This window comes from Pieris brassicae, chromosome 7 (genome assembly GCF_905147105.1).
Source record: "Pieris brassicae chromosome 7, ilPieBrab1.1, whole genome shotgun sequence".
Lineage (NCBI taxonomy): Eukaryota > Metazoa > Arthropoda > Insecta > Lepidoptera > Pieridae > Pieris > Pieris brassicae.
In genome coordinates, this window is record NC_059671.1 from 11,248,207 (window position 1) to 11,273,569 (window position 25,363).

The 25,363-nt window shown below is 34.8% G+C and overlaps 5 protein-coding genes across 9 annotated transcripts in view; 2 read left to right on the top strand and 3 right to left on the bottom strand.

Moving 5' to 3' along the window:
* Positions 1-223: 223 nt before the first annotated feature.
* Positions 224-9,867, bottom strand: LOC123711836. Of its 4 annotated transcripts, none has more exons than XM_045664666.1 (15): positions 9,172-9,866; positions 8,435-9,104; positions 7,872-8,036; positions 7,404-7,567; positions 6,398-6,493; positions 5,977-6,082; positions 5,222-5,283; positions 4,568-4,698; positions 4,393-4,484; positions 3,831-3,903; positions 3,238-3,355; positions 3,058-3,172; positions 2,109-2,219; positions 1,532-1,708; positions 224-1,368 (listed from the first exon to the last, which is right to left on the bottom strand). In XM_045664666.1, exons 1-15 carry the CDS (start codon positions 9,628-9,630, stop codon positions 1,199-1,201), a joined length of 2,709 nt encoding a protein of 902 aa, XP_045520622.1. In that variant the 5' UTR covers positions 9,631-9,866; the 3' UTR covers positions 224-1,198. The 4 variants fall into 4 exon arrangements, 3 of the variants coding, with proteins under 3 accessions (XP_045520622.1, XP_045520621.1, XP_045520623.1); XM_045664665.1 differs by having other exon boundaries at positions 4,393-4,487; positions 9,172-9,865; XM_045664667.1 differs by having other exon boundaries at positions 4,393-4,487; positions 7,434-7,567; positions 9,172-9,863.
* Positions 9,868-9,996: 129 nt separating this feature from the next.
* LOC123711841 (ubiquitin-fold modifier 1) lies at positions 9,997-12,164 on the top strand. The gene is made up of 4 exons (XM_045664675.1): positions 9,997-10,175; positions 10,247-10,303; positions 11,591-11,721; positions 11,861-12,164. Coding segments are annotated over exons 1-4 (261 nt in total). The 5' UTR covers positions 9,997-10,173; the 3' UTR covers positions 11,932-12,164.
* LOC123711840 lies at positions 10,310-11,583 on the top strand. Its single transcript, XM_045664674.1, has one exon. The coding sequence runs from the start codon at positions 10,459-10,461 to the stop codon at positions 11,398-11,400; it is 942 nt and encodes a 313-aa protein (XP_045520630.1). The 5' UTR covers positions 10,310-10,458; the 3' UTR covers positions 11,401-11,583.
* On the bottom strand, positions 12,127-17,245 carry LOC123711838 (GDP-Man:Man(3)GlcNAc(2)-PP-Dol alpha-1,2-mannosyltransferase). The gene is made up of 9 exons (XM_045664670.1): positions 17,006-17,245; positions 16,582-16,809; positions 16,267-16,499; positions 15,200-15,417; positions 14,697-14,819; positions 13,812-13,973; positions 12,777-12,975; positions 12,451-12,646; positions 12,127-12,307 (listed from the first exon to the last, which is right to left on the bottom strand). The coding sequence occupies exons 1-9, from the start codon at positions 17,023-17,025 to the stop codon at positions 12,226-12,228; spliced, it is 1,461 nt and encodes a 486-aa protein (XP_045520626.1). The 5' UTR covers positions 17,026-17,245; the 3' UTR covers positions 12,127-12,225.
* Positions 17,246-17,472: 227 nt separating this feature from the next.
* Positions 17,473-25,363, bottom strand: part of LOC123711834 (protein cramped) — a 29,929-nt gene continuing 22,038 nt past the window's right edge. For both annotated transcript variants that reach the window (XM_045664664.1, XM_045664663.1), the window contains 13 exons: positions 24,825-25,198; positions 24,430-24,534; positions 23,792-23,905; positions 23,356-23,629; positions 22,947-23,070; positions 22,764-22,872; positions 22,209-22,319; positions 21,903-22,035; positions 21,000-21,096; positions 20,803-20,906; positions 20,280-20,408; positions 18,808-18,947; positions 17,473-18,561 (listed from right to left, as the gene is read on the bottom strand). In XM_045664664.1, coding sequence (XP_045520620.1) covers positions 18,445-18,561; positions 18,808-18,947; positions 20,280-20,408; positions 20,803-20,906; positions 21,000-21,096; positions 21,903-22,035; positions 22,209-22,319; positions 22,764-22,872; positions 22,947-23,070; positions 23,356-23,629; positions 23,792-23,905; positions 24,430-24,534; positions 24,825-25,198 — 1,931 coding nt within the window. In that variant the 3' untranslated portion in view covers positions 17,473-18,444. The remainder of the gene's footprint in view (positions 18,562-18,807; positions 18,948-20,279; positions 20,409-20,802; positions 20,907-20,999; positions 21,097-21,902; positions 22,036-22,208; positions 22,320-22,763; positions 22,873-22,946; positions 23,071-23,355; positions 23,630-23,791; positions 23,906-24,429; positions 24,535-24,824; positions 25,199-25,363) is intronic.

Genomic DNA, 25,363 nt, shown 5'->3' on the forward strand with positions numbered 1-25,363 from the left:
GAGACCCAGTTTACACCAAACGGTATTAAATCGAATTTACTATTCCGTCCATATTTTATCCTTTAATTATAATAATGTAACAGGAGGACAATCTTATTAATAACAATCATATACATGACAATGTTCCTAGGATTAATTTTATTTAGATTTAATGTGAATTTATATCTAAAGGGTTTTTTGTGACATTTATGTAGTTCCTAAGTGACTTCAATGCTGTGATAGAATATAAAATAAAGAAAATGGTTTTTGGTATTTTTTTCTTAATATTAGTGAGATCAAGTAATAGAGAGCTTTAAGTATAATCAAACAGCTAACAAAACACAAACTTAATTTTTATAAAACGCAAGAAGGTTATATACAAAGGGGCCTTTCAAGTATTGCGTTGGCACTATAGGGGGGGTGATAGGGGGTGATTACGTCAACAGTAATCAATAACTTTTTTAGATATAACCGATATATTAACTATGCTTGAAAACGAAATGTATTCTCAAGGATTTCTATTAAAAATTAATGCGTGTATGTACTATTATTTTTAGAGCTCGGCTTACACGACGAAGGGGGGATAAATTACGTAATACTTGAACGGCCCTTTACTTAGTACATACACATAAAAGAAAAATAACAAAAAATATGAAAAAAAAAAGGAATAAGGATACATTTGTGTGCAATATGTGTGTGCTGTGGTAGTGAACTGGCCCTGTCTCTGCATTATGCTGTGGAACAGACGTGTTCCGCAGCGCTGGTCATTCTACAACAGACCACAATAGTACGACAACGATCGTCAATGCGTCAGTGATCGCTTAGATTACTGACGCATATCAAAGTGGAAATTCGTACGTTATTATGCAAATTAAATAAAAATATCCAGCAAGTTGGATTATAAAAACAGATTCTTCTATTAACTCAAAAGCTTGCAAGACTTCTCTTCTTCGAGAACACGATGTAGCCGAACAGAGACGAGTGACAACGGTGCTGTATTGGGGTTTTCGGAAATTGACAGCAAATTGTAAATTGTAAGCAGAATAACTATCTTTAAAACGTCTCAAAAATAACGAAAGATTATGAAGCTCATATTTTCCAGCCCTGTGTTAATGTATAAGAACAGCAGAATATATATATTTACTATAGGATTATTATTTAATATAGGAATATTTACGAAAATGCTTAACGTTCAATTATACAATTATGAATGAATTTATTAATTAGCATCGAAGGAAATATCCTTAAATGCGGCTGAATTGATAAAGTGCTGGACGAATATGTCGATGGTGCGATACACGACGTCTCTGTTGATGCTCTCGTGGCTGAAGCTCATCACCAGGAGACGGACGGCCCGACTCAACTTCTCTTCGCCGAATATGTACGTTTCTGGAGGACAAACATACTTATAACAAGACATACTATTTAGAAAATTAAGCAATATAAAGTTCAGATATATTGACCGGCATAGAATAATCAGCGCAGGTACGCATGTATCTAAATTGAGTATAAAATACGAACGAGTATACTTTGGTACTATGTAAAAACGTACCTGGCAGTTTTTCTAAAATAATTCGACACGTTTCATCGACATCGAACTTCCTCGACGTCTCAAGGGTTTGGGGTTCAGCTTCCGACTCGGACATCCTCTCGAAGACGGCGAACAATTGTTGTCTCATCCACGCCGTCAGCTCTTCTAACCGCGAACAAATCAAAGTCTCCGCTACGCCTGTGAAAATAAAAAAGGTTTCCTCCTTCTCTGCACTGTGGACACGGGAATTCTTAGCATGGCGGGGTGGGCGGACTGCAGTAGACAGTTCACGACAACCTTCCAAACGCAGAAGTTGTCCTCAAGATGATAATTTTTCCTCCCAAAAATCCAATTACGAATAATTCTTTCTTAACTGTATTTTCTCACTGCATTTTAACTTTGCTTCAGCGTATTGTGTAATAATCTAATGACGATCCCATAAAAGGATGCAATTAAACTGATTTATTTTTTATAATACAAAACTAAGTGACTTATGTATTTCAGAAAAGCAAGACGCTAATATAAATAGAATATTTCGCAAAAAGTTGTCCATAGAAACATAAGACTTTAGTGTTATTAATGATTTCGTATCACTCACCGGCCAGCAGCAGCGTGGCCAGGCGGAAGGAGACGTGGTCTTCGAGGAGCCCCAACTCACAGAGCACTTCGCACGCCGCGCACCAAACTCCGCTTGACCACGTCCATTCCTCTGCAAATTATCTCAATTTTCAACTCAGCCTCCCGCTGAAAGAGATTTAGCTCGATCTGCACTCACGGTCGGCAAAATAAAATAATGACAACTGGAAAACTTGAGAAAACTTGAACCTCTGTGAAACGGTCCGCTGTGGCCAAACCTATCGCCTGTACCAAAGATAGTTTGAACTTGGGTGTGTTGTCTATGGACAGATACACCCTATTTGTTTGATACTCAAACTCAAAATAACTTTATTAATATAGGTAACCAAGTACTAAATGTACATTTACTACCAGTTCGCGAGTCGAGGGCATAGAGCGGGCAAGAAGAACTGGCAAGAACCACGCGTTAGTAAACCAATGAAGCAACTTACTGTAAGACGGTGATATCTTGGGAGATTTCCCCCAATGTTGCGGAAATAAAGGTAAATTGGAGGTAAATTTTTCAAGAATATTTTTAAATAATTACCACCACCTTAAAGCTTTGATTCCTGGTCCTGTACATATTTATAAATTCACTATTTATGTATCAGATCTGTGGGTCTTAGGGATCCGTAGGGTTGGTAGGGTCTTAAACACATACATACATACATTACATATACTATACAGATATTCCTGACATTCAATACATATAAAGATTAAACACACATTTCACAGCTGTCCAGTCGCCATAGAACTACTGAAGATATTATCACTTTTACATTGTATTTAAATGACGTATTTTCTTTCGAATTAAGCGAAGGGACGTTTTATATATAATAATAGAGGATATTATAGCAAATACTATTTTAGAATAAATACTTTCATATCAGTCACGCTGATAAATCTAAGAAAAACTTGACCGATAGTCTCACCGAGGTCATCTTCGGGATGCGCCTGCGACGGCAGTTGTTGCAGCGAGTCCAGCGCCGCGTCTACGTGAGCCAAAGCACGACGAGAGCCCAGCAGACGGGACACGGCGTTGCCCACCTGCCAGAGTTACACATTTTCATATAGGAACACTCACAGAAGTATTCAACACTACGAGGACTTACGCTGGATTCGACGTTAGTGGTGACGTAGTTCCAGTGGCGAGGCACCTCGCCTTCGCCGTCGGCTCCCACGGCTGTCTTTATCGAGTTGAACACGCCCGTCACCGTTCGTTGGAACAATCTGAATAAAAATAATTGAGCCACATTTATTCCTTGGAACATTCATCCATCTTTACATTAGACATTTTTATACAGAAATAGTTATATATTTCCTGGGACCTCTAATACAGTATAGGCCTTCTCCAACTGGGCCCACCTCTCTCTAAGCTCTCTAACTTCTTTAAGCTCGTCAGCCCACCGTGTAAGCGGGCGACCTCTTTCTTTTCCCTGGTGGCCATTTCCACCCCTTAACCCACTTTGTCCATCTGCCATTATTCATTAAAGGGTGTGGCATTGAAAATAACAATTTACGTTCTCAAAACTCTAAAATAACTAAACGTTTTATGTAAGCGAATCCATACAATTGAGACATTCGAAAGAAATACTCAACGCTAAGCCTCGTTTAAGAACTAAGACACAAAAACTCTTTAAAAATGCTATCAAACGATATCAAATAACAAAGATTCTCACAGCAGAAATAAATTCTTAGAAAATACCTGTCGAGCCTCTGCATGTTGTTGGGGATTTGGCTCGGGGACGCGTTTGTTTCTACATTCATATCGTATTCGTCTGAAATAGAAAATACATTTATTTTACTGGACATTAAAATTGAAAGATAGAGTAAAACTAGAAGTAATAAAAGTTTTAAAATGCTGTTACTTCTAGTAAAAGATTGAAATGAAAATGGACAGGACACATTATGAGAGAAGATAAAGATCAATGGACGAAGAAAGTGACGGAATGGCTTCCTCGCTATTACAAAAGAAAACAAGGAAGACGAATAAAAAGATGGGAAGATGATGTGCGAAGAGTAGCTGATCCTATGTGGATACGTAAAGCTAGAACCAGAGAAGAGTGGAAGCCATTAGAGGAGGCCTATGTCCAAGGACAAGCTGTTTAACAAAAACCAACCGGCTTGCCGATTAATTATTAGTATTAATTTTTGTAATATTTCACGTTTCTTATGTACTAGTATGAAAACTACAGCAATAAGGGCTTTTATTATTATTACATTAATATTGCCTTCCGTTAATGGTTTAAAATGTTTTTAATATATACCGGCGAGAGTGGCAGTGTCCACGTGTCTCTCGGAGTGATGCGTCTGAGTCCGTCCGCGTGTCTCTTCCGCTGTCTCCCACCAAATCTCCTCGCTTCTATTAAATAGAAATAAAGTATTAACTCGATTTTACATTTACACCGAGGCCTATTGACAACCAGCTAAGCTCAAACGTACCTGGGCGCAGCTTCGTTGAGCAGAGAGCGCAATTTGGCGATGGAGTGTGAGAGATCGGCTACTTCTTCGTACTGCGGCTCCGGAGACTCCGACATCGCCACACCGGCCTCGACACTTGGACGGGCTTGAGACTGAGACACCGTTTATGAAATATCCAAGGCATACATTCACTTTATTAATTTGCTAATGCTGTATTAGCAAATAATTGACCTAACACAGAATTTATCAGGAGAATTTATGCAAACGGATAGTTCAACAGCTTCAAAAAAGAAATAAAAATAAAACCAGTTCACTCATCGGAGGTCAAGGCAGAATACAAAATACCATCCGTATCGCCTCGACAGTTATTGAAAGCTGTTTCTGCTGCGCATCAGTACTATGTGGAACCAGCTGCCCATTGAAGTATTCAAGAAAAAAACGTACCAATTCTTAAAAGGCCGGCAACGCACTCGCGAGCCTTCTGGCATTGTATCTATGTCTATGGGCGGCGGTATCACTTAACATCAGGCAAACGGGCAGGAAAGTCTCTTGTCTTAATAAAAAAAAAGGTGATTCGGCATCAAAGTACATATAAGTATATAATAAAGTATCTTCGGTGTTAATAGAAATAATTAAAAATTTAAAAATAAACAATTGTTTTAAAATTAATATTACCGAGCCGTCTTGAGATGTAACCCTTTGCTGCTTCACCAGTTGGGGAACAGCAGAGTTGTCATCTGAAATATTACATAAAAAGAAATATTAGCTTGACTGGTGAAAAGCAAATTTAATTCATTTAAAAAAAAAATCTGGGCCATTAATTAACTTTGCTTCCATCACTTGAACGAAACTAAAGAATATGGAACCGTTGTGATGTCTATTTCTTTGCGGGCTGGATCGTTTCCTCTAAAGTCGACGCAACTAAGGCTTGGGGCATAAATCCTATTTATCTCTCTGTCTCGTTCGCACTTATTGGTTTTATGGAGAGCTGTACTGATATGCGTAAGAATTGTAAAGGTACATATCGATTACGGTAGGTACGATAGATATTAGGTAACAAAGCGTAATGTTATGAGTGTCATAACAAAAATCATATATAGAAAAACAACAACCATTACTCGTACGACCAATCAGGAGTCAGAGTGCGTGTGAGGTAGCTAAGTATCGATAACGGGTTGCATTGCGTGCACGCTCCTACTGTCAGTGACATTTATTGCTCGACGACTCAGGTCACGCTGACTGTAGTATTCCGATAATAAATAAAATATAAATATTGAAATATTAAGCAACTTGATGAAAATGACCCATTTCCAAGCATGGAAATGCCATAAATCATACGTCTGTCTAAACGACATGGGAAATTATCTAATAACAATTACGCAAAAAAATAAAATTTTCAAAAATCTCCGAAGCAAATATATTGAACCTACCTTTAGGGGCGTACTCCTTAATATCCATGTGTTCTGTCACCATTTCCAACTTGCCCCGTCTTTCTGTCGGTGACAGCTTTTCTCGCTGGTGAGATGGCGACTTCTCCTAATACAATTTTACCAAAAAGGGAATAGGGAAAAAACTAACATGTATGTCTCTGTTTAATTAGAATACCAAACAAAAATCAGTCAAGTAATTTTTTTATCAATTCTTGCCATTACACGGAACCTAGAATTATCTGATTCATAAACATCATAATACGAAAGATTGAAAACACAAAAAAGTAAGAGGCTGAAGATAGAATACTGTCAAAGACTTTAAATTATAATTATCTCTTAATGAACCAGCCTGAATACTGTAAGTCGCAAAATAATTAAGACTGGTAATATTGTAAAATAGCATTGTGTTTACAAAGAATACCTGCGAGTCATCACTGAGTCCTGTAAATCTCAGTCCTTTTTTAATCCCCGCGATGCCTTTGTCCAACAGACCTTCCATCATGCCAGCAGCTTCGTCCTACATATACAAATTAAAAACTTTTATCAAACAAAAACAGCAATACAAAATCTTCCTAGAGATAAAGACTCTTATATAATTCTCGCTCGCAACATTCGTAAATATTTGACCATAGTACGTTTATGAAATACACAGTATTGCTATGTAAAGTTCGATAACACATGTGTCACGTCTCCAATACATTGACCAAGCCTCCTAATTATATAGGAACCTTTAAAAGAACATAGACATCATTTATACTGGTTCTTTGCAGTATTATGTCAGGTACAATAAAGCAAAACCGTCCGACCAGTGCTAGAACAAGGCCATGCCACTTTAGCCCCGCTTTTAATATCCCAAACCAATATACAATTTGCTGAGTATCATTATTACGTGAAAAATATTTTTCTGACTTCACAGTTATAGATTTATTGTACTACATAGAAGAGAGATTTTAACTTTATTAAAGCATTAGTGGAAAGATAAAATATTTTTATTTGGAAATAGGTTAACACTTGTGAAAGCAAACATGCAGACACGCCATGCAGAAGATAAACCACACAAATGGCCGAACACGAACACTCTCTCACTTACCATGTGCAATGTCGAACATATACCTAAAAATATAGAATTTCCTTGAACAATTAATTCTATCACGAAAAATTTAGGGACCAATATAAGCACAATCTTGTATACAAATACAAGTGAGACTTTTCATGTCCAATTTTCTTTGGATTGAATTGTACGTATATACTATGAGCAGGTAAGAAATAAATAAAAAAACCTGCTCCAAATGTTATAAGAACTTATTGCCGTCTAAAATAAAACTTACAAACCCCGAGTCAAAAACAAATTTTATGAAGATTAAACTTCTCACTTATATACTTATACTTCCTAAGCTAGCAGAAGCAAGATAGTACGTGCAACATACACCAGGAGGCTTGTCTACGTGCAACGGGACCTGCAGGTCTCCGATCTTGGTCTTAGCCTGGTTCACTGTGCTCTGAATGTCCTTTAACAAGGCGTCGGCCGCTTTTGGGCTGTTCTTCGTCTCTTTAGCTGGCTCTGGGTCTAGGTCGATGGCATCTTCTTCACCTAAAGTGGTTTTAAATTTTATTTTGATGGTTAAGTTGAGACGATTTTTCTGCTTCAAAATTTACATACTTTATTTATTAACACTTCGTTACATTACAATATAACATTTAAATTAAAAATGGGTCAACTGGCGGCCTTATCGATTTCGAGTGATCTCTTCCAGGCAACCACTGTGACAAGAGAAAAAAAATGTTTTAATTGGAAAGCAAGAAGTGCAAAAATACATATCACATATAGTTATTAATACAAAACCGGACTTTTATTTTAATTTAAATTAAGTAATTAACTTAAACAATGTACTTACCAAACCACAATGGTTGAGGAGAGGTGCCTCTCATAATTGGACTAGTCTCTAACTCTTCATGGCCCCACAGTCTGCTGAGGGTCAGCTCATCCAGACTTGCTAGAAGGTCCTGACCCATGCTGATGCACTGGAGATCCATATCTGTCTCCCATGTCTTTACACTGCCTAAGGATAAAGCAAACAATAGAATTGATATATGCAGAATTTAGGTAGCTGGGAAAACACATTTATTTTTATACACATTTTGGAAATAAATACATCAATTGTTATTGAATAATATGTTTAGATAGCATAAAGATAAAAATCATAATTTGAGATTCCAGATGGACTACCTGCCAAATGCACTTAGCATTAATAATTGTCTTAGGATTTTTTCTAAATTGCAGTTACCTAAGTTTCTTAAAAGGTAATGTAAAACATGATATAATAATACAATCTATAACTAAAGTATGACAGTGACAAAGCTTATATGGAAAATAATTATACCTAATTATTTTACCTTTTGGATACTGAGAGCTACTAATGTTGATGACTGATGATAATTTAATTACTTTCTAGCTTACCCTCGATGACTCTATCATATATTTTTACTTCATTCTTCCCTTGCCTCCCTCTACGCTGACGTAACACAGACTTTATTTCAACTGGCGCTGTGGTTGTTAAAATTTCTTTGGCTTCAATACATTTATCATTTTCTTCAGTAGTTTTTATGTGTTCCTTACTATTAAGATTAGATGGACTAGTTGAAATGTGTTTGATTTCAGGTTGATGAGTTGTTGGAAGAACTATTTCATCTTCTTGCACACTAGATAAATCTATTTTTTCTATATTTGCATTGGGAATTGTTTGCTTTTGAGGTACATTGTGTTGCAAAGTCAATATTGACAATATTTTATCATTTAACCAGACAGGATTGGAAATTGTGCAGTCTACATAAGTATCCAGTTTCTTAGCAAGGATTCTTACAATGAGTTCTGAATGAGGTGTATCCCACAACTCCCACGGAATAAGCTCTTTTAAAACAAGCCTCATAATATTTACACAATGATCAGCTACAGCTGTCTTTTGATTTTTAAGATCAGATATCTGATGAACTTTCTTATATAGTGATTCTACAGATTTTTCAGAGGGCTTTTCATGTCTTTTTAATGCATTTTTATATTCCTTTAAGTGACTTACTAATATTGCACATACATCAATATAGACATCTTTAGTTTCTATTTTATTGCTAATCTAAAAACAAAACTTTTATATTTCAATTCTTTACAAGGCTAAACTGAAGTAAACAATGAATAATTACCTGAAAGGCTTTGCTAATCATTTGATCCAACATCTGTTTACAAGCAAATGGGAAACTTATTTCTTGTGATATATAATGTATATACCATGATGATACTAGTTTCCTTTCTAAAACTGATGTTATTACACTTAACTCATTGGTATCATACTCCTTGCAATCTTTAAGAGTTTTAGAGTTCTTCGAAATTAAGGGCAGAAATTTGACTAAGAAGGCTGAGTAAGGATATTTTTCAATGATAGACTCCAAATCGTATTTCAATGGTTTATTTAAATGTAATAACCATTGAATTATTTTAACACTAAATATAATTGATGCAATAAATAAAATGATAGTATACGCAACAAACCAATAACCAGCTAGTGGTGTTATATTAGTCGCATAATTGAATAACACGCATAGTAATGTTGAGCAACAAGATATAATTGTGACACTTTCTAATAAATTTCTTTTCATTATCATTTTATTAAGTTATTGTATATATTAGTTATAATTAGTGCAATGTTTTTAATTCAGGTACGGTCAACATACCTATAACTACAACAATTTGTGACAACTGACAAATTCGGAGCTTGATTATTCATAACTGATCGCAGACATAAAGACAGCCGACAAGTAAATTTATCGAATCTTTACATTGCTTAAATTGTTGTTACAAAGCTAACAAATACATAATTTACAATAGTTGTACTTAGCGGTCAGTCGTTGCTCTGAATCTTACCCTCAGTCCTCAGAATCGAGTTTATCTGTGGTAATCCTTAACTCCATAATCGAGATGTCATGTTTATTCTGTTACAGTGACAAAACGTCAACGTCAACATTAAAAAATTATATCCAGTGCCAAATCACAAATGGACCAAATGGTACACAAACTTGAAAGTGAAACGTCTCAACTTTTGCGATTCTTTTTCCTAACCTACTACGTTTTGGAATATCTGCTGTATTAAAAAAGGCAGCAACAAAAACATTAAAAGTACCAGGCCTTCCATTTTTGTAAAATTCAAAATGTAATAGATTATGTGTGTCAATTTCTCGTTAAAATTGTTTTACAAACTTAACAAATCCTTTTCATTTGCAGGTCTAAAGTTACATTCAAGATAACGCTTACTTCAGATCCGAAGCTGCCTTTTAAAGTGTAAGTCTATTGTACTACAAACCTAAATGGTATGTCATTGATATGATATACCTAACAAACAATAATATTTTTTTTTAAATGAAATAGCCAGTCTTAAAGATTTTAGTAAAGCAGATGCTAGTCTGGGGTCATATTGAAGACACATAGATATCCCAATGGAAACGGCTGTGTGTCAACAGTTTTTGAATGTTTTCCAAGATTACTTAAATCTGTGCCAGTTAGGGAACTGGCCCAATAATGAGACATGCAGTACAGAAATAAAAAATGCATTTTTAATAACCATTCATATAGAAAAATGCCTAGATAGATTACAACAATTGTCACTTATTGATGATTTTCTTACTGTCTTGGGTAACTCTAATGATAAACAAGATTTTCTTCTCAAAAATTGTTTAGGCAATCCACCAAAATTTATATTAAGAAAAATCATTGCCTCTTCAGTAAAAATAGAAATATTAGATTCTGCTTTCAAAATATTCTTAGAGGTATTTTCAGCAGAAAAACTTGAATCATATTTATCAGATTTAATGTTAGAAGCATCCTCAATACAAACACTTTTGTGTAATCTGTCTGTACAAATTCCTAAAGATAAGTTATTGGCTTTCAAAAGTAAGTTTCTTTTATTAGAATTATATGAGACAGAAGATAGTCAAGCTGTTGTAATTGACATGCTTAACAATTGTACTAAAGATGTATTAGAAATTTTAATAATTAGTATGATGAATAGCAGTATTGAGTTGTCCAATATAGTAAATAGTATTGTAAATTCATTTTTAAGCGTTATGACTATAAAGAACTCTTCTAAAAAGTTATTTTGGAAAATGCTTCTTGACACCAAAGATGCCCATCTTTTAAAACTGTGTTTGGATCATGTAGATTTATTTAAAAAAATATCTAAAGCTTTATTTGACTGTGGCAAGTTACTCAGAGAAAATATGTCTGCTGAGTTTTTTTATATAGATTTAACATATTCAGAATTGATCAGAATTACAAAAAAAATTTGCAGTAATGATAATTTAAAGAGTGAGTTCATGGGTTTTGTTTTTGAACTTAATGAGGATGTAAACTTTTGGGAAAATATTTTACTCTTACCTTAAATCATTGTAAATTATAAATATTGTTTGTTACAAATATATACTTAAAGACGAAACATTGTTTCATTTATAAGAAAAAAAATTACTGAAAAAATAAGACTGAAAATGGTAATTCATTAGACATACCATCATACAGGTAATGGGAATACAATTTTAAAATTAATGTATATTACGGTATTAATAAAATTTTCAGACTTAGTGTACCAGAGGCAACACCATTCACTGCTGTGCTAAAATTTGCAGCAGAAGAATTCAGAGTTGAGCCTGCTACCAGTGCAATAATAACTGATGATGGAATTGGAATAAATCCTCAACAGAGTGCTGGTAAGAATAAAAAAAAATTAAGCATTTCTTAATAAAGGTACTTTATGAATTGATTATGATAAGCAGCATATAAGCCTGAGTTAGGGATTTTGATTAGTGTCAATAAACTGCCAAAATCTCTTAAGTTTTTTTTTTCCAGGTAATATTTTCCTAAAACATGGTTCTGAGCTCAGATTGATACCCAGGGATAGAGTGGGTCTCTCTCCATAATGAGTGGGTCTCTCACATTCCACATTAATTATACTAAGTTATATTCTTGAAATCTGACATTTAAAATTTATATATTCTTCTAAATTTTTATTCTTTTAATATATATTCCTATCAAGTTATTTGTTCACAAATATTTCCTTTGTTATGTTTTTATAATGATAATATGTTTCAGCCTCAAAAATAAAATGCTTATTTTATTTTTATGTTTTAATAAATAATATGCTTGAAAAGTATTATAATTTTCATTACCTTTACTTATAAGCAAGCTACTAACTATATAATAAAATAAGATGCTTAATCTAACCTCATCAAAGGTTCTGTTACTCTAAGGAATGTCTTTTCAAACTCCATTTCGGAAAAACGGTCTACAGATGCCCTGAAATACAAAATGTAAAAGGTTTTTGATACATTTATTTAACCAAAATATAATTGATCATAGAATAATATAAGTTTATAATTTACAGTTATAGTGCCAAATTTAGAATTCATTCATATGTATTACAACCAAGAGTCACAAACCTTGCTGCTTCAATTATGTTGGATCTTTCATGTGTTGGCAGAGCTATTATTTCCAATATTGCCCGTGCATATTCATCAGGTTCAGCGGCTAAGAATCCAGTCTGAGAGGAATGCGAAGGCTCAATTATGTCGGCTAGAGGTCCTCCAGATCGATGTGCTACTGTGATTAAACCGGCAGCCATACATTCAACAACACCTGAAAACAGAAATGCAAAATTACAACAAATGATCAAAAACCTTAAAAAATTATATATAAGGTCAATCTTTACTCAATGATGTGAAACCATTTTAATTTAACCAATTTAGTAATATTGTTGCAAACTTACTAATTCCAAAATGTTCATTCCACATAGCGTGAATAGCCATAGATGAGGTCTGGTACAGCTGTAGAAGCTGCGCGTATGATGCATTCACTACGAACTGAACGTTATCCTCTATAGACAGGTGTTTTGCTAAATCCCGGAGATTCTGCACTCTTTCCTTGTCCTCATCATTGCGACATGATCCGACTAATACTAGTTTTATCTAAAATTGTAAAAACATGTAAAGATATGCGATAAACTTATAAAACCTATATTTAACAAGCTAATATCCGCCAGTTCTACACACAATTTGAATAATATTGTTATGAATACAGGTTGACTGAAATGTTTCTCAATATTTCCATAAGATAGAGACTGTATCACATACTAGAAAATTTGATTGGCTGAAACATATTTTCAAGCTGTAGGGCAAGTGTAGTCGAATGGTACAGTTTCAGCAAACACATTTTTAGGCCTAGCGAAGTATATTCTATAGTGAACTTAGTGTGAGACCAGGACGGATGATACGCAAAAGATAGGTAAGATCAGAAGCTTCTCAAAGCCTTCTAGAACGCCATTCGACTAGGACGAAGAGATGTGCGAAACAGATAACGTAACTATTAGAATTGTGGGATAGGGATGAAAAACTGGCTTCAGATACCGACAAACTTATTGAGCATTAAACAAGGGAGTGTGGGAAAGCTTGCGCACACAGCGCGGGACCCAAACGTCAACCGATTTACCAATCACGCGATCGACATGTCACGCGCCGTCGTGTACCACCGCCTGCCGCCCCCCTCCCAGTGATAACTGAAAATCGCTTCTACGCAGGCAAGAACATTTGTTCAAGATGTTTGCCGGTATCTGAACCCAGTAACACTTAGATATTGGCGATCAGTTGATTCAGTTTCGAGTGCGATTCCGTGGGATTAACATAAAAATACTATAATGAGAAAATAGTAATGTTCTTTTCTGTTCTGAAGTGATGGATCAGTAACCATTAGCATGAGGTCAAAGCCAATTGAAATCAGATTGTGTATTTCTACAAGTTAATAATACCTTATTCCACAGCATCTCATTATTGACCAGAAGGTTCCGCAGCTCATACATTGCTTGGAGCATCAACGGATGATCTTTCTCTGGACGGAACTGTGCCACAGATAGGATTCTAAGTGGATCCGAATCCTTTACTAGAGATCGAAGTTTTTTCAATTCTGCTACCTAAAAATTATTTAAATAAATTATTAATAGAAAGTATAGGTAAGCCCTGTATGTATGTTATACTGTTAGAATTAGAGAATGATGATCTATTTAGGCTGTGAAGGAAATTATGCGTCATGGCTTCCTAAAGCCTAAGTAAATAATTAAGATTATTGTTATTTTTTTGTTTAGTTGACACTTGTCTGAAATAGGTACAATTTAATAATATTAACAAGTTGGTTCTAGCGTTATTGATCATAGTTAGGGGTGTAGAGCATTATTTGTATGTAATTTGTGCCTTGCAGCTTGATAAATTGTTTGCATCAGATTTATATTTGGACTTCGTAAATTTGATTATAGTTCGGAGTTCCGAAGAAAACTTAATTGGACACCCATTCGATTGCAGCGTAAGATATACATTTTACAACTTCTCCATAATGTTCTTTTTAATCCTAAAACTCAAAGTTACTTAAAGCAAAATTTTATGTTCCTCTCTGGCGGTAGTATTGACTTGCGTTCCTTAGGCAATCTAATTCTACTATGGTATGGTATCCTACCATGGAATTCCTTACCAATTGATATCACGTGTCTTGAAATTTATTAAAAAATATTTTTGATAATTTTTCTTCTGCGTCGTAATTAGCCACTACTTATATATATTAATTGTTACTCAATTAACCTTATAACCATTAGTGTATATTGACGATATGCTAGTTCTTTAAATGCTTAGATAACAATACTTACTTCACAAGGTGGGTAGACCCTGTGAGTGCTCAATGGTATGCCCCAGAGTTCGTTAATGTGCTCCTCAGTCCATGTGCCATTTACCATGACAATATCAGCACATCTCCCCACAACACTATATAACTAGACAATCAACATTATTGTATAATATGATACTATATAATGCTATTGGCTCATACTAGCTTCACATGCCTGGTACATATATTGATAATGTTTGTGTTACTGGATGACAATGTATTAGAATGATTGTGAAAGAATTGATCAAATTGGTATTCATTACAAAAATACAATCTTTCCTATTCATAATACAAGTATAAAAATCTCATTCTTATCCTTACTGAGTAATTTTGTCAATATACATGATAGTTTGTCAAAACACTTATCTTATATATTCCAATCATAAACACAAGAACAGAAATGGAAGACACATATTCATAATAATAAGATTAACTATTTATTCCCTATTTTATACATAAACTGTACTATTATACTAAACAGCTTACCCATCCAAATATCCTGTAGTACATTAATTTACACCATGTAAGAATAGGATTCCGAGCAATAACACTAGAGTTATTATAGGATGTAATTCTATGTTTGACCCTGCGCATCATGGCTGATGTTATTGATGGGTAGTGTGTGTAACAACCCACTGGACATTGGGCAAGATATCGAAAAATAGGGTAGGAGAATGCAAAGCCTGTTGTGTCTATATAGATATCTGGAAAAGCAAGCAGTAAATTAGTAAAAAAAAATTATGAAGGTATAATAGGGTGGGTAAAAGGTCTTGATGTATATAGCAAGTGTGTGGAATTGATGTCATTAAATAATGTTACATTTATCAATTAAGATTTTGTTTTTGATTATTTCAATTTGTTTTTTTATTATAACATATTTGATGTTTTCAATGTAATAATTTTAAATTACAAAGTTATCTTCCTCTGGTCATCCAGTTATAGATAAACTGCATGCCATTATTTAAAAAGTGGAACAATATTGGTTTATCAGTAGTTATGCCATACATTAAGAACTAAAAATTTACCACAAAAGAGCAAGAAGTTCAGAAAAAGTTGCTGAAACATAGACAAAGTAAAAATAAATTGTGATAACTAACACTTGGAAACTCAGCAAAAATTAAGAGAGATTGACTTGAAAATTTTAATGCATCATGTAGAATCTGAACATGCATCTTCAGGTTTTGCATCTGTTTTGGTCTTTTTAGCAGTTAGCATTCTTTAGGCAGTGTCAGGACAATATAATGACAGGACTGCCAAAGAAATTTTGTGTGAATCATGTCACCTATAAGATGACAAAAACTCAAAGAAAAAAGTGTAACTAAATGAAAATAAAAGTGTAGTTTTCCAATAAAATGGGGATACTTAACTTTTTCCTAAACCTATAGAGATATTTATATTACATATTTTTACACTACAGTCTACAATTATTTTGTTAAATACTAAAAGGTACATGAATTAAATAAAAAAAAATCACAAGACTATTTTAATTATATATTCATGAAGTTACACAAAACTAGCTACAACTATGATAAAGTAAGTTGTTAGTTCAGTACCTGGATTAAATTTAAGAAATGCCTCCATTCCCAACACCATGGATCCCAAACTTTGCATTAGCAGAGTGAAGTAGGGGTATGATTTTGCTTCAATTGCCTTTCTTAAGGTCAGTCTTATGAAGTTTATACTATTTAAATCAACCTTTACATTGAACTGGTTTTGCACTTTATCTAGTATTGTTTTAGGTTCTGCTGTCTCTAGTGTATATATGTAAATATGGGTGTCTGGATACCTAAATTATCATAAAACAAAAGTAGGTATACCATAAAGGAGACTAGAAACTTCAACTTAATCATAGTGGATAAAAAACATACCTTGTCAATATAGCTTTAATAGCCACCCATAATACTCTTTCACCACCTCCACCCGCATTACAATAGGGATGAAAGAATGCCACATTAGCACCATCTCTCTGTCTCCTCTGAAGTTTTCTTTCCTTGATCTTCATATACCATGATGCAAATATAAATGCGCATGGTACAATAACAAATACTCCAAACAAGAGTACTCCTAAGAATAATACTGGTAAGACGATAACCAAGCTGAAATATTTACATTAGAATAAGAGCAATATCGAGTGTTTGCTGTGATTTAATAACTCGTCATCCCCACTGCATTGCAGACTTAATTTCAAAGTCACGAACAAGTGTTTTAATGCTTGAATCCTATTTACTGTTAATAAATTAATGATGACGAATGAATAGAAAAAAAATACAGATAAATCCTTACTACACTTACGTAAATATTTCCCAAAACATGGTATATTAAGACCAGCCGGTCGGTCAGATTAAATATGTTGATAAAATTGAAGGTTCATAGATCCGATTGAGTCCTTTTAAAAACCATAATACTTTAAATAAAATTATATCAACAATACAATGACGTTTTTAAACATTGTTGTATGTATTAAACACGTATTAAATTATTAAAAAAAATTTAATATTGAGCAAGATATTGCGATATACTGATGACTTACACAGAGTAGACATCTCACATCAGATTTCAGACATATGACAGAACCAAATTACTCAAGTAATAATTTTCTGCACTAACCTACTAACGCCAAACGAAATTGTATGTACAATGAAAATGATCATGACATGATCAAGACATGACAAAAACCCAGGTTTAACATAGCTATAAATACATATAATTTTTATCACCAAGTAATAAGCTGTTGGGACATGGAAATAAATATTCATGAGTTTACGTATCTTTCTTTATTCAATGTCACAATAAAAGGTTTTCTAGTAACCGTCATTGCGTGACACATAACAGTAAACGACGATGACGTAGCATGCTTGTAAATAGTACGTCTTCTGAATATTTAATATTACCAATCTCAAATCTCATAATTCAAATGATTTTAAAAATTTTGTTAAATAGCCTACTAAAATGACTTACAAATTTAATATGAAAAATTATTCAATTATTTAGCTATAGTACCAAGTCTAAATAGGATTTCACGACGCCCGAGTAAATGCACACTAAGCATCACGGGGTCCCCGACTATAGAAGGTAATCAAAATAAATCTGTATAATGTCAACAATAAGTTCAATAGTTGAAATAAATAACATTAATAGATATGTAAAATATTATGTCGATATTTTTTATACAATGCATACACTAAAACTAAGGTTAACTTATTAATGATCCATCCAAGTGTGCTTAAATCACTAATCTTTAATCTATACATTTCAACCTTATAAGTGTTGTCCATTGGGACCATGCAAATTTTATTTGTCTATAAAAATTAATTTCTACAGAAATTCTTCCCATAAGTCGGTAGATTGCTTCCGTGTTATGTAACGCGTTGTAGGAGTATTCTCACATGATTCACGTTTAACTTTTCTCGATAAAGGAACAAAATATGTCTATAATATATAATCATTATACATGTCACAGAACCACAATATAACGCGTGCAATCTCCGCGTTATATAGAGGAATACCCGTGTTGTACGAGGACTGACATCACATAATATGACCGTATGTACATACAATATGCATTTTGTAAACTAAATGTCAGTGATAATTTTTGTAATAGCCAAATACTTAATTTGCCGTTCTCAATAAATAATTTGTTTTCCATTATTTTAACGTGGAACCTTTCAGGTCAACACAAATAAACCATGAGTTACAAAGGCGGTATCAGCAAAGATACATCTATAAAAATATTAAGGTATTTCTTCTCTATGGTCTCTCTGCTCTGTGACTTCGGCAGCAAGATCTGCAAATTTGGCCACATAGTCCACGCTCGACTCCGCCATTAGAGAATGTAGCTGCGATTCCACCTTTATCATAATATCAATATTTTAGATCTATTATATATAATTAAGCTGCATATCTACATAATTCAGAATTTTATATCTGAAACTAAACATTCATCCAAGTTGACCATTGAGAAAAGTCTATTGTTTATTTGTCTATAGTCTATCGGCCATAAGTCACTTGGATTGGAAATTACAACATTCTTTAAGACTAGAGTTTATGGAAGGTTTAGTACCTTCGTTTAATTAAATACATATTATAATAAATACCGCAGTATCAGGATGACGTCCTTCCAGCTGGTTGAGGAACGAGCTGAGCGAGAAATCTTGGACGGAGCCTTCGAGCCATCCTTCAGCATCACGCAACAGTCGGGACGGAGACAGTGACATTGACTCCGATGTTAGAAAACCTTAGAAAATGTTTATATTCCCTTATAAGCCGCATTTTTTTGTTATACGTGGGTAACACTGAAACCGTTTAGAACGGGCCAGTTAAAAACATTGCTAATGAAAACTTTTTTGAATTTCAATTTTAGAACTCTTTGGTAGCCTAATGTAGTATATTGCATTAATTTGTCATTTGTTTTTATGAATTGGGGGCAAATGTAAAACTCCTGTTACATGTTAAAATAATCCTAACGCGATAAAATTTTAGGTCTTATGACTTATGATTATGACTTTCGTTGCGGGCTTTCGTTGAGTAAACAACGAAGCTATGATCGGTTGCGATTAGCATTTCTTAATGAAGCCCCATCTCTCCTATTAAATCTCAATGAATATCCGCGTGAGGGATGTCCTTTAACAGCGACTACTGACTTTAACATCAGCACTGTGCGATGCATGATAGAGGAAGATAAGAGAGTGACCTATCAGTAGATACGAGCATGCCTAAGCATTGGTATGAAGTTCAAAACATATTACACGAACATTTAGGCGTCAGGAAGCTTTGTACTAAATGCATTCCCCATACTTTAACCGACTACCGGAAACACCCTCGCATGGACTGGTGAATATTTGACTATGGCAGGTGTCGAGATAATGAGTCACCCGCCATACAATCCTGACCTGGCACCCTGGGATTTTCATTTATACCCAAGAGCTAAAGATAAAATTCGAGGTATTCGCTTTACGAGCCCTTAAAATGCGGTGAAAGCGAAAGAAGAATAGGCCCACTGCTTTTCTCAGTGGTTCCATCGAATGCGACGATGTGTAGAGAGGAACGGAGATTACTTCGAAAAACAATAAAAGTATTGGCAACTTTCTACATTAAGCCGTTTTTCATTTTCCAAATATTTTCAGTGTTACCTAGGTACATTGTGTCTTCACTGAGACATTATGGAACATGACGATCTAGCCTAACTTAGAAGGAATAAATATATTATAACGTGTTACGTAACCGTATATCATTTCGCAATTTACAGGAATGACGCGTGCCTCACACTATATCAGCATTTATTACCACGTGGAACTTGATATTTTCTTTGCATTCCTAATATCGGATTGTTTAGCCGTAATATTAATTGTAATTTCGATTTTAATTAAATTAGTTTTAAGCATTTGGTTTTTTTTAACCTTCGGCTGTGGCTTTTGTAATTGGCGTATTGTTTTCTTTATAAATATTTGCCGCATTGGAGTGCCCCATTATTATTGCATGCATTTTTTTTCTTTTACTAGATTGATAAAATGAATCTAGTTTCATTTCAGTTACAAGCTCAGATATAAATATATTATGAAAAACTCACTCGTCATGTCGGTCTGTTCCGACTTCATGGAGGATGGTGCAGAGTTCGATTCTTTCGACTTGTCTGTCGCCCCATTCTGGCCGCTCGCTTTCTCTTTTACAGTATTTGTATCTTCTCCATTAATTTTATCTGAACCGTATAAATAAGAAATATATAGATTTCTACAGAGTTTACACTATTTAAAAAATAAATCAATAATGGATTTTTTTTTAAGTGTACACACGGCCCTAAATCAGGGGCAATATCGGGGAAGTGCTGGCGAGTACCCTAGATCGATGAGAAAATTGGGGTACGATTTGCCCGATTTTCAATGATAAAAATATTGTCGGGACCATTACCCGATATTGCTTCTGATTTTAGGGCTGCGTGTAGACGCTTATTACATCATGAAGCATTATTATTAACATGTTCTGTTGTAACTCGGATATATTAAAAACACAATCAGCTGAATCATACACATCAGCTTAGCTTCCTAATAAATACACCAAATAGCGTTAAGCAAAGATATTTATAATTTCAATACCATGGTCTTCATCTTCTTCTGGTGGGTTAATGGGAATCCGACGATCTCCGTCGTGGAAGAAGAATCGACCGTTCGACTCACTCAGTACGTAGTAGGCTGACAAACTGAAACAAGTATTTTATAAGTGAAAAGGGAGATAGTGATAAAGATTTCCTTTGGAAGTTAAATTTCTTATTATTTTTATAGCAGTTACTCACTCAGCAGTGGATGTAGGCGGCGGAGGAGGCGGTCTGGGCAGAATCCTAGGTGGGGCGGGCGCAGACGAATGCGGGACTAGTTTCACTGGGATCAAATCTGAAACATAATTGCTCATTTCATCATGTTATATAAAAAAATAAAAATAAAATAAAATCAATGGCGCTACAACCTTTTTTAGGTCTGGGCCTCAGATTTATGTATCTGTTTTATGTCTGCCTTCTGTACCTTACGCACGCCGTCGACTTTTTGGGTCTAAGGCAAGTCGGTTTCCTCACGATGTTTTCCTTCACCATTCGAGCTAATGTTAAATGCGCACATAGAAAGAAAATCCATTGGTGCACAGCCGGAGATCGAACCTACGACCTCAGGGAAGAGCGCCGCACGCTGAAGCCACTAGGCCAACACTGCTCATCATGTAATATATGTTTAGATATATAAAACTCTTAGTTATAAGTGACACTATAGATTTTATCATTTTATAAAGTGGCCAGTTCACCAGTACATAGTTAAACTTTGACGATTCAACGGTAACAGTACATTTTGTTTATATGTACCTGCTATACATGTCCCCAAACTTATACTCAAAATAACTTTATTCATATAGGTAAACTTATGAGCGTCAACAGAAAAGATGTTAAATTTACATTCACTACCAGTTCGCAAGTCAAGAGCCTAGAGTGGACAAGAAACTCTCGGCCACTCTTTTTAATCGCCAAGTATTGAGTCATACAAATTGTTTGAACTGGATCAAATCAATCCCAAGGATTAGGATCATTTATATAATCGTCAAATTTATAAAAAGCTTTATTGATTAATTTAGGCTAAATGACAGTTTTGAATTTATTCGTTCCATTAATTTAGCCAAAAATACCATTAAAATAATTAAAGTAGAATGTACTCACTGCTGGTAGGAGGCAACTTGGGCAGAAGAGGTAACAGTCTCTGAACGACGACCCTAGGGCTATCCCGCTCTGACACTCTGGGCCTTCCGCGACGACGGCGTGGTAGGCCATCTAGACTCATGGCACTGCTCTTCTGAATAGGATAAAGACATGCCATTCCTGATTACTATACACCAAAATTTATTAAATTTAAAAAATAAGGAAAATCTATGAATGGAAAACACTTACTGCCAAGTTAAAACCGAAGTACCTCAATTTTAGTACGAACAAACGTTCTAAAGCATGAGTTAAGAAGATTATACTTGCCTCAGTACCACAAGGGCGAGGCGCGATGGGTGTCGGGTGGCGGAACACCGAGTTGAACTCGTTCTTCGGTACTAAATTCGGCAGTTCTTGAGTTGGGTGTGGCTGCAATTTCTAGAAACGGTAAATTGAGAAAGCATTAGTTCAATTGACATTTTTTTGACTGCCCAAAAGGGGCAAAAGTAAAGTCGGTTTACGGACTATAGTTTAACATGACAACGTCATAACAAAACATAGATGAAATTGCATACTTAAGTTTTTGAGTGGAAGAGAAGATGCGGCGCAAGCGTACAATGAGCGTAGACGGACAAAGATCGTAACGGGACAATGAGCGTAACGGGACAATGAGTCATGCTTTATCGTGCGTGCAGTCGGCGTTCTACGATTTATTGTATGTTGTTACGACAAAACCCCAAAATTACGAAGAGAAATGGGTAGGATAGAGTGATAATAAAATTGGGAGGAAATGGAAGATTATCTCCTTTTTGTCTATGTACCAACGAGTAATAAGTGATAAGGGCAAAGAATGCTTTGAAATGCTCAAACATTTGAACCTACCTGTGCCTGCTTTTTTGGACACACGTGTCCACAATTGCACTTCGACACTGGAGTGTTCGCAGCAGTTGTGATGTGAGTGTTGCCAGCTAATGCCAGGAGACGCTTTAATCTAAAACAGACATTTGACATTATCGTACTTTACTCTATACAATATACAATTGTGAACGATAACATTTAACTCACCTATCACTGAGTAAAGAAAACCCGTGCGAAGTCTGGCTGGCTGGCTGATCAGCTCTGTTGATGAGTTTGCTGACAAGCTTCAGAGTACCCGAAGACTTGTGGTCTGGAGACGATAGAGCTTCACCTATAACGTTAAGAAAGAGACAATACGACGAGCGTCAATTAGTTATAGAAGAATTTGTCTACTAAAAGAAATCAGGATTTTACGAAAATAAAAATTATTAAATATTTAAACGTGTATTTTTTTTTTTGCATTACATGTGTTTTTGTGTTTGTGTTTGGTTAGTAATAAATGTTATGTTATGTCTACCTCTATTCACTGGTGTGTGATGGTGAATAAACGCACAAAAATACACAATAGCGTAGATAAAAATAATTTTGAAGACTACATGCTAGAAAAATAACTTACATTTCCTCTCATCACCAGACATTCCATCGTTGCTATCCTGGCTATATGTGTTCTTGGGCGAAAACAATATATCTGTATCACTTTTGTCTCTCTCGTCTTCCACAGAACTGTCACCTTTTTCGGGTGTTTTGTTACACTTCTCCCTCTTGTCTATAGCTCTGTCCTTGTCTGTCTTGTCGCTTTCGGACGTTTTCTGTGCTTTGATTGGTTGCGGTAAAGGGGGCGTGGCTTCGGCCCACCAATAGTCGAGCTCCAATTTTGAACGACACCCAAACTACAGTATTAAATAAGATGATCTGTTAATATTGATTTAATAAATTTTAATAGAAAAAATATTCTTCGTAAGATGTGTTACGACACTTTACTTTACTTTAAGATTTTGTTAAGAATATTTTCGGATTTAATTCTGTTCGACCGTTCAATTTGAATAACTCACCATAAGATATAGGTCTCCAATAGTAAGATCTCCAGCGTCGTATTGACTCCAACCAGCCCGAATTTGTCGTATCGCTGTCTCTACGTCTATAACGGGCTTTATATCCTCCTCACACTAAAAATAATAGCCTAATTTAAGGCGCTCCCTTTTTTTATAAAAACGTGCTGATACTAATTATACCACAAAGAACGATTCAGTGGCCATCGATACACGATTTTATACTTAAATCCTGAGTACACACCTCGTTTTGATATATCCTTAACAAGAAAAAGGCACAGTGAGTCGTAACAATATGGAGAAATTGTATTAGTTTGGGAACAATAAAAGAGGTTAGACTGATAACCTACCGATAGCTTGCCTAACAATAATTACAAAACGGACAAAGCCCTCACATCAAAATTATAAATTGAGGACGTAACAAATTACAAGAATGTATAAATAAAAATTAAAAATGCGTCTAACATAAACCGAGTGATACCAAGCAGTGACTATCAAAAACTGTGACGATTTTGGAATCATCAAAATTTATTAAACTAAAATTATGTATTTCGAACTCTCATCAAAAATTAATTAACATCTGAAGAAAATATAATAAACTATATAATTCTAGATATAATAATTCTAAATAATCACAATACCTTCGGCTCTTCCACCTTTAACTCTTCGCTCTTGATCTCATCCGAGCCTTGAACCAATGTATAGATAGTGCCGCCACGCTTCTTTGGCCGAATTCTAAATTTTACCTGAAATTATGTCACGTTGCGGCAATAATGGGTATTTCGTATGCTCTGCATAACAATCAAATATACAGTATTTACAATTTTTTTAACCTACTTTAAAATAATTAAAAATTAATAAAAATAAAATAAAAACAAATTTCAAAAGTTTGGCTGGTTAACGCTGGCAGCATTTCCTCGCTGTGTTGCGATACTCCAAAGAACACCCTTTGGAGTAGAGGCTCTTGAAGATTTAATAAATCGAAGTTGGAGGAAAGACTCTTAAAGACGTTTACTATTAAATTAGGATCACCAACCTTAAGATGGTTAAACTTCTCTTTATCAGCCCTTCCATCACTCTCGTTATCAGTGTCACTCTTATTATATTTCTCCTCATCCTCCATCTCTGAAAAACTGTCCTTTTCCCTTTCCGACATAATGTTGTCTCTCTCTAACGGCTCTCCGTCTTCCTCGGCCGTTTCTTCGGCTTTCAAATCCTTTTCATCTTCACTAGGTTTTTCTTCATCGTCATGTATATTCTTAAAATGCGCCATCAGCTCTATACCGTCTATGGCCGTTTCGTCAATATTTATCAACTTACAATCTTCATCCAATTTGACCTTTTTCGTCTCATCTTTGTCTTTTTCTGACGTGCTATCTTTCCTTTGGCGTTTTGGTGTCCTTATTTTTACTAGAATATAACATATATTTTAGAAAAAAGAAAGACGTCCCAAGAATACTAGGAAAATGAAATAAAATAGCACAGATGAAAGACAAATGGAAGAATTTTGAAGCCTCCTTCAAGTGTACTGGAGGTAGTGTACTAATAAATATAATTACAAAAACTTAATGTAAT